This window comes from Salmo trutta, unplaced genomic scaffold (assembly GCF_901001165.1).
Source record: "Salmo trutta unplaced genomic scaffold, fSalTru1.1, whole genome shotgun sequence".
Classification (NCBI taxonomy): domain Eukaryota; kingdom Metazoa; phylum Chordata; class Actinopteri; order Salmoniformes; family Salmonidae; genus Salmo; species Salmo trutta.
The window spans coordinates 383,276-393,021 of NW_021823237.1; the positions used below are offsets into that span (position 1 = coordinate 383,276).

General features: G+C 40.3%; 1 protein-coding gene across 1 annotated transcript; it reads left to right on the top strand.

Annotated features, from left to right (window-relative positions):
• The first annotated feature begins 1,574 nt into the window (after positions 1-1,574).
• LOC115189836 (cAMP-responsive element-binding protein-like 2) lies at positions 1,575-4,499 on the top strand. Its single transcript, XM_029748346.1, has 3 exons — positions 1,575-1,850; positions 2,070-2,267; positions 2,597-4,499. Exons 1-3 carry the CDS (start codon positions 1,836-1,838, stop codon positions 2,726-2,728), a joined length of 345 nt encoding a protein of 114 aa, XP_029604206.1. The 5' UTR covers positions 1,575-1,835; the 3' UTR covers positions 2,729-4,499.
• The last annotated feature ends 5,247 nt before the right edge of the window (positions 4,500-9,746 follow it).

Sequence of the window (9,746 nt, forward strand, 5' to 3'; positions counted from 1 at the left end):
GTCCGGTTGGTGTCCAATGACTTGGGAGCGAGCTGAGTTCATATTCCCTCCTAAAGAGAACGGATAGGTCCGGTTGGTGTCCAATGACTTGGGAGCGAGCTGAGTTCATATTCCCTCCTAAAGAGAATGGATAGGTCCGGTTGGGATTTTATTCAAGCTATATGATAAAAACAACCTAAAGATTGATTCTATACATCGTTTGACATGTTTCTACAAACTGTAGTATAACTTTTTTGACTTTTCGTCTGGACTAAGTAAGCACGCGCGTAGTGGATTTGGATAGTGAACCTAACGCGCGAACAAAATAGATTATTTGGAAATAAATATGAACATTTATTGTGGAGCTGAGATTCCTGGGAGTGCCTTCAGATGAAGATAATCAAAGGTAAGTGAATATTTATAATGTAATTTCTTAGTTTTATGGACTCCAAGATGGCGGGTTTCTGTTTGCTAGTTGTTTGTGTCATCTGGGTTGTACTCAGATTATTGCAAATTCTGCTTTCGCCGTGAACCTTTTTTGAAATCTGACAAAGCGATTACATTTAGGAGAAGTGTATCTATAATTCTGTGCATAACACTTCTATATTGATCAATGTTTACGATGAGAATTTACATACTATGTGTGCTCATTGTGCTGATTCACCGGGAGGTTTGGAGGGAAAACATTTCTCAACATTACACGCCAATGTAAAATGCTGTTTTTGGATATAAATATGAACTTTATCGAGCAAAACATACATGTATTGTGTAACATAATGTCCTAGGAGTGTCATCTGATGAAGATCGTCAAAGGTTAGTGCTTAATTTAGCTGTGTTTTGGGTTTTTGTGATGCATCTAGTTGCTTGGGAAATGGCTGTGTGGTGTTTCTTGTGAAGTTTATGTCCTAACATAATGTAATTTTATGCTTTCGCCGTAAAGCCTTTTTGAAATCGGACAATGTGGTTAGATTAACGACAAGTTTATCTTTAAAATGGTGTAAAATAGTTGATTGTTTGAGAAAATGGAATTATGAGATTTTAGCTGTTTTATATTTGGCGCTCTGATTTTCCACTGGCTGTTGTCAAAATCAATCCGTTAACGGGATGAGAATGGGAAGGGGTCACCAACAGGTTAACACTTTTCTGGTTACTATATGACTCCATATGTGTTATTTCATAGCTTTGATGTCTTCACTATTATTCTACAATACAAAAAATAGTAAAAAAATAAAATAAAAAAAATAAAGACAAACTCTTGAATGAGTGGGTGTTCTAAAACTTTTAACCGGTAGTGTATATAATTGAGAATATCTTACCATAATTATACACACTATAATAACTTGCTCCAGACTGATACTGTCCTTTATACTGCAACGTGAAAACGTTAGAATGAGCGTTTATAGCTTTATTACGAAGAGATCCTCTCACAGCCCCCATTTGATAGAATATTATTTGTTTCCTCCACCCATATTTTCGTAATGGTTGATGGTAGTTGTAGTTTTTATACCCCTGGTATACAGACAAACGTCATTTTGATTGAGTCACGCAAAAAAACACCAAGTCCCAGAATCCCTAGCGAAGGGGGGTGGGGCTCGGTCTGAAGTTACCACAACAGGAAGCGTCACTGTCGCTAAAAAACATTGGAGCAGGAAAAAAGTGCAACAGAAACGCTGTCGAACACGAAGCTACAGGAATGTTTTCCTATTTTTAAGAAAATGTGTTGATTTGTGAGATAATATATATTTTTATAAATATATATAATCCACAACTTGTCTTCATTTGATCGTCATCCATCTTGAAAACGGTGGAGTTTGCGTCACTAGCAGCCCTCGATAGATAGCTTTGTGTTGACCAAAATGGATGACAGCAAGGTATGTGGTTCTCTGCATGTAGTTTAGCTAGACGATTGTTAATAAACATGTTTTTAGGCTTAAATTAGTCATGAATGTTCATGCTTTTCTGGTGTATTGTGTTTTGCTTCTCCAACAAGAGGTTAGGTTACTGTAGCTAACTGGTGCACTAAGACTACAGTCTCCGAATAACAAAAAGGCCGCTGTGTATTTATTGTCTTTCTGCTGTTATCTCGATAGATGGTGGGAGGTAAAGTGAAGAAACCCGGTAAACGAGGCCGTAAACCCGCTAAAATTGATCTGAAAGCGAAGTTGGAGAGGAGTCGTCAGAGCGCCCGGGAGTGCCGAGCCAGGAAGAAACTCCGGTATCAGTATCTGGAAGAACTCGTGTCCAGCAAGGAGAGAGCCATCTGCGCCCTGAGGGAAGAGCTGGAGATGGTAACTACATCTCCCGTTCTTCCTAAATGCACCGGGCTGTTCCCGTCAATTATCTAAAACCAACACTCATTTGGTGTTGGGAAGGGGGAAAAAAATCCACCATATTTCACAAATTTAGAATTATTTTATTTTACCTGCCTCTTAAATAGAGGCCTAGTCCATCCCGTAGAAACTTCCGGAAACACTGACAGTCACTAATATAGCTAATATTCTAAACACACCGCTGTGCTGTGTCGCTAAATAGGTGTTTCCAGACCACAGCTTTTTTAAATGTTTGTTTGTTTGCAGCCAACTCTGTCATCTAACTCTCTATTTGGTTTCTCCTTCAGTACAAGCAGTGGTGTACAGCCATGGACCAGGGGAAGATCCCGTCTGAGATAAAGGCCCTACTGACCGGAGACGACCAGAAACCTCCACAGAGCTCCTCCACCAAGACCTCCAAGAACAGCAACCAGAGCTAATGTGTTGGCAGCGCCACACCAGAACTAGTCCGACTGTCCGTTTTGTTTGGAGGTGACAGACCTGGGTGTTATTCATTAGGGGAAATTATATCAAACGTTGTGCAACAGAAAACAAGGGTGTTCGTGTATAATACCTACCAGTCCCCCTCTTTTTTTTATTCGTCCTGTTTGCTTCCGTTTGTTGCCCTGGTGAATACGACCCAGAACGAGTCTGTCTGTTGGAAGGTTCCAGAGCAGCGCTAGGCAGCAGGTACTCCGTCTATCATGCCAAAACGCTCCGCTGTATAAGGCCTCTGTGACGGAGAGTGAAGCGGTGTCTCGAGTGTCTCGCCGGTCTGTCTGTTTCAGCCCTCCGTCCCCCGTCCCCTAGAGGAGACGTACAGAAACAGAACTGTCTGAGATGCATATCATTACTAACGCTGGGAAGGGGGGACGACCTTCAGAGTAATAGTTCATATTATTTACAGTCGTAATCCACCTGACTGGCCTGATTTTTATCATGAGTTGTTCACTATCGCAACACTCGGATTCGTTAATGTTAATCATGTCAAATATGTTATTAGTTACAGCTATAGACAGCCTGTATTTAGTTACAGCTATAGACAGCCTGTATTTAGTTACAGCTATAGACACCTTTAGACAGTATGTATTATTGCACAGTTTTATTTACATTTCCTTGTCTCAAATGTTTTAGCTTCTACATGTGAGAATTGAGGAAGCGTTTAATGGTATATGGATGTGAACCCGAGACGAAGTGAAATGGTTTGGGCTGTGCATTCAGCCAAAAAACAAAACACATATTAACCTTCAAAATAAGGAATTACTCTTATTTGACTTGTATTGGTTATGACGCCGTTTGTATCTGGAAAGGAGCAGAACTATGTCAACATCCCAAATGGCACTCCGTTCCCTAAAGTAGTGCACTATATAGGGAATAGGTTCCCATAGGGCCCTGGTCTAAAGTAGTGCACTATGTAGGGAATAGGTTCCCATAGGGCCCTGGTCTAAAGTAGTGCACTATATAGGGAATAGGTTCCCATAGGGCCCTGGTCTAAAGTAGTGCACTATATAGGGCACCATTGGAGACATAGATCTGGCCTAAAGTAGTGCACTAGATAGGGCACCATTGGGGGACAGATCTGGCCTAAAGTAGTGCACTAGATAGGGCACCATTGGGGACATAGATCTGGTCTAAAGTAGTGCACTAGATAGGGCACCATTGGGGGACAGATCTGGCCTAAAGTAGTGCACTAGATAGGGCACCATTGGGGACATAGATCTGGCCTAAAGTAGTGTACTAGATAGGGCACCATTGGGGACATAGATGTGGTCGTAGCAGAAAATGAAAACTACCGTGAATCTGCCGAGGTGATGATGTAACGACACACAGCACTATATGTTAAACATGTTGGATTTATTGTTTATTTATTTATATTTTATTATTGGATCAAAGAAAGACCTTTTTTCCCCCCCCCGGTTTTGTAGTGTGATGTTATAGAAGGTATAAAAGCTCTGACAGGCAGAGATAAAAGCTATTTGCCAAGATGTTCAAGTCTCTTGTTTGTGTGAACGGCTAGAATGGGGACACGTCCTTCCCAGAACAGAGAGCTGCTGAAGCATTGCTAGGTTGTATATGATGTGGTGTCTAGTCTAGACTAGTCCACGCTCTCTCGCCATAATGCAACCAAAATACCTGGACCTGTTTCGGTTTACAAATGATGATTCTATTGTCCTGAGGTAATTAAATAAATAAGGACTAATTAATATACATGAACTCTGTCTGAAACTAATTAATATTAATTCATTCGGACACTCATTAATATTCATTCATTCTGACACTCATTAATATTCATTCATTCTGACACTCATTAATATTCATTCATTCGGACACTCATTAATATACATTCATTCTGACACTCATTAATATTCATTCATTCTGTGCTAACGTGATTAGCATGACATTGTAAGTAACACGAACATCTCCAAGGACATAGACCATAATGCCAGCTATGCCAAGGTAACTATATATAATGCCAGCTATGCCAAGGTAACTATATATAATGCCAGCTATGCCAAGGTAACTGTATATTATGCCAGCTATGCCAAGGTAACTATATATTATGCCAGCTATGCCAAGGTAACTATATATAATGCCAGCTATGCCAAGGTAACTGTATATTATGCCAGCTATGCCAAGGTAACTATATATTATGCCAGCTATGCCAAGGTAACTGTATATTATGCCAGCTATGCCAAGGTAACTAAATGTTATGCTATATATTATGCCAGCTATGCCAAGGTAACTAAGTATTATGCCAGCTATGCCAAGGTAACTATATATTATGCCAGCTATGCCAAGGTAACTATATTATGCCAGCTATGCCAAGGTAACTATATATTATGCCAGCTATGCCAAGGTAACAATGTTATGCCAGCTATGCCAAGGTAACTATATATTATGCCAGCTATGCCAAGGTAACTAAATATTATGCCAGCTATTCCAAGGTAACTATATATTATGCCAGCTATGCCAAGGTAACTATATATAATGCCAGCTATGCCAAGGTAACTATATATTATGCTATATATTATGCCAGCTATGCCAAGGTAACTATATATTATGCCAGCTATGCCAAGGTAACTAAATGTTATGCTATATATTATGCCAGCTATGCCAAGGTAACTAAATATTATGCCAGCTATGCCAAGGTAACTATATATTATGCCAGCTATGCCAAGGTAACTATATATTATGCCAGCTATGCCAAGGTAACTATATATTATGCCAGCTATGCCAAGGTAACAATGTTATGCCAGCTATGCCAAGGTAACTATATATTATGCCAGCTATGCCAAGGTAACTATATATAATGCCAGCTATGCCAAGGTAACTATATATTATGCTATATATTATGCCAGCTATGCCAAGGTAACTATATATTATGCCAGCTATGCCAAGGTAACAATGTTATGCCAGCTATGCCAAGGTAACTAAATATTATGCCAGCTATGCCAAGGTAACTATATATTATGCCAGCTATGCCAAGGTAACTATATATTATGCCAGCTATGCCAAGGTAACTATATATTATGCCAGCTATGCCAAGGTAACAATGTTATGCCAGCTATGCCAAGGTAACTATATATTATGCTATATATTATGCCAGCTATGCCAAGGTAACTATATATTATGCCAGCTATGCCAAGGTAACTATATATTATGCCAGCTATGCCAAGGTAACTATATATTATGCCAGCTATGCCAAGGTAACTATATATTATGCCAGCTATGCCAAGGTAACTATATATTATGCCAGCTATGCCAAGGTAACAATGTAATGCCAGCTATGCCAAGGTAACTATATATTATGCCAGCTATGGCAAGGTAACTATATATTATGCCAGCTATGCCAAGGTAACTATATATTATGCTGTGTATTATGCCAGCTATGCCAAAGTAACTATATATTATGCCAGCTATGCCAAGGTAACTATATATTATGCTGTATATTATGCCAGCTATGCCAAGGTAACTATATATTATGCTATATATTATGCCAGCTATGCCAAGGTAACTATATATTATGCCAGCTATGCCAAGGTAACTATATATTATGCCAGCTATGCCAAGGTAACTATATATTATGCCAGCTATGCCAAGGTAACTATATATTATGCCAGCTATGCCAAGGTAACTATATATTATGCCAGCTATGCCAAGGTAACTATATATTATGCCAGCTATGGCAAGGTAACTATATATTATGCCAGCTATGCCAAGGTAACTATATATTATGCTGTATATTATGCCAGCTATGCCAAAGTAACTATATATTATGCCAGCTATGCCAAGGTAACTATATATTATGCTGTATATTATGCCAGCTATGCCAAGGTAACTATATATTATGCTATATATTATGCCAGCTATGCCAAGGTAACTATATATTATGCCAGCTATGCCAAGGTAACTATATATTATGCCAGCTATGCCAAGGTAACTATATATTATGCCAGCTATGCCAAGGTAACTATATATTATGCCAGCTATGCCAAGGTAACTAAATGTTATGCTATATATTATGCCAGCTATGCCAAGGTAACTAAATGTTATGCCAGCTATGCCAAGGTAACTAAATATAATGCCAGCTATGCCAAGGTAACTATATATTATGCCAGCTATGCCAAGGTAACTATATATTATGCCAGCTATGCCAAGGTAACTATATATTATGCCAGCTATGCCAAGGTAACTATATATTATGCCAGCTATGCCAAGGTAACTATATATTATGCCAGCTATGCCAAGGTAACAATGTTATGCCAGCTATGCCAAGGTAACTAACTATATATTATGCCAGCTATGCCAAGGTAACTATATATTATGCCAGCTATGCCAAGGTAACTATATATTATGCTATATGTTATGCCAGCTATGCCAAGGTAACTATATATTATGCCAGCTATGCCAAGGTAACAATGTTATGCCAGCTATGCCAAGGTAACTATATATTATGCCAGCTATGCCAAGGTAACTATATATTATGCCAGCTATGCCAAGGTAACTAAATATTATGCCAGCTATGCCAAGGTAACTATATATTATGCCAGCTATGCCAAGGTAACTATATATTATGCCAGCTATGCCAAGGTAACTATATATTATGCCAGCTATGCCAAGGTAACTATATATTATGCCAGCTATGCCAAGGTAACTATATATTATGCCAGCTATGCCAAGGTAACTATATATTATGCCAGCTATGCCAAGGTAACTATATATTATGCTATATGTTATGCCAGCTATGCCAAGGTAACTATATATTATGCCAGCTATGCCAAGGTAACTATATATTATGCCAGCTATGCCAAGGTAACAATGTTATGCCAGCTATGCCAAGGTAACTATATATTATGCCAGCTATGCCAAGGTAACTATATATTATGCTATATATTATGCCAGCTATGCCAAGGTAACTATATATTATGCTATATATTATGCCAGCTATGCCAAGGTAACTATATATTATGCCAGCTATGCCAAGGTAACAATGTTATGCCAGCTATGCCAAGGTAACTATATATTATGCCAGCTATGCCAAGGTAACTATATATTATGCTATATGTTATGCCAGCTATGCCAAGGTAACTATATATTATGCCAGCTATGCCAAGGTAACAATGTTATGCCAGCTATGCGAAGGTAACTATATATTATGCCAGCTATGCCAAGGTAACTATATATTATGCTATATATTATGCCAGCTATGCCAAGGTAACTATATATTATGCTATATATTATGCCAGCTATGCCAAGGTAACTATATATTATTCCAGCTATGCCAAGGTAACTATATATTATGCTATATATTATGCCAGCTATGCCAAGGTAACTATATATAATGCTACAGCGCATTCAGAAAGTATTCAGACCCCGTCACTTTTTACACATTTTGTTACGTTGGTACGTTACAACCTTATTTTTAAAATATATTAAATTATATATTTTTCTCATTCATCTTCACACAATACCCCATAATGACAACATAACAACAGGTTTTTAGAAATGTTTGTTAATTTATTCAAATGTCAGACGCTTTGCTATGAGACTCGAAGTTGAGCTCAGGTGCATCCTGTTTCCATTGATCCTCCTTGATGTTTCTACAACTTGATTGGAGTCCACCTGTGGTAAATTCAATTGATTGGACATGATTTGGACAGGCACACACCTGTCTATAGTTGACAGTGCAAAAACCAAGCCATGAGGTCGAAGGAATTGTCCATAGAGCTCCGAGACAGGATTGTGTCGAGGCACAGATCTGGGGAAGGGAACCAAAACATTTATGCAGTGTTGGAAGGTCCCCAAGAACACAGTGGCCTCCATCATTCTTAAATGGAAGAAGTTTGGAACCACCAAGACTCTTCCTAGAGCTGGACGCCCGGCCAAACTGAGCAATCGGGGGAGAAGGGCCTTGGTCAGGGAGGCGACTCCCTCCTTGGTTGATGACTCGCCCTGAGGTTTCATCCTACAGACAGACGTGTGTGTGTGTATGTTGCGTGTGTGTGTGTATGTTGCGTGTGTGTGTGTGTATGTTGCGTGTGTGTGTGTGTATGTTGCGTGTGTGTGTGTGTATGTTGTGTGTATGTTGCGTGTTTGTGTGTATGTTACGTGTGTGTGTTTGTGTGTGTGTGTGTGTATGTTGTTTGTGTATGTGAGTTTTCTGAGTTTTCACCGCCCCAGACAGACAGAGAGGAGAACAACCGTCGGTTTGAGCGATATGATGGGTAGCCGGGGGAAGGACCTTGGTACATTCAAAATACTATAAACATATTTACCTGTGTTGGGGCCCGGGGGGCCCTGTTTCAGTATGTGAGGGGTGGGGGGGCCCTGTTTCAGTATGTGAGGGGTGTGGGGGCCCTGTTTCAGTATGTGAGGGGTGTGGGGGCCCTGTTTCAGTATGTGAGGGGGGGGCCCTGTTTCAGTATGTGAGGGGTGTTGGGGCCCTGTTTCAGTATGTGAGGGGTGTTGGGGCCCTGTTTCAGTATGTGAGGGGTGGGAGGCCCCTGTTTCAGTATGTGGGGGGGCCCTGTTTCAGTATGTGAGGGGTGTTGGGGCCCTGTTTCAGCTCCGGATTACAAAACCTGCACACACTCCCAGAGGGTTGTGGGTCCGTCCACTTCCTTTAAACCAGAGGGTTGTGGGTCCGTCCACTTCCTTTAAAGCAGAGGGTTGTGGGTCCGTCCACTTCCTTTAAACCAGAGGGTTGTGGGTCCGTCCACTTCCTTTAAACCAGAGGGTTGTGGGTCCGTCCACTTCCTATAAACCAGAGGGTTGTGGGTCCGTCCACTTCCTATAAACCAGAGGGTTGTGGGTCCGTCCACTTCCTTTAAACCAGAGAGTTGTGGGTCCGTCCACTTCCTTTAAACCAGAGGGTTGTGGGTCCGTCCACTTCCTATAAACCAGAGGGTTGTGGGTCCGTCCACTTCCTATAAATCAGAGACACCACCAAACATCCAC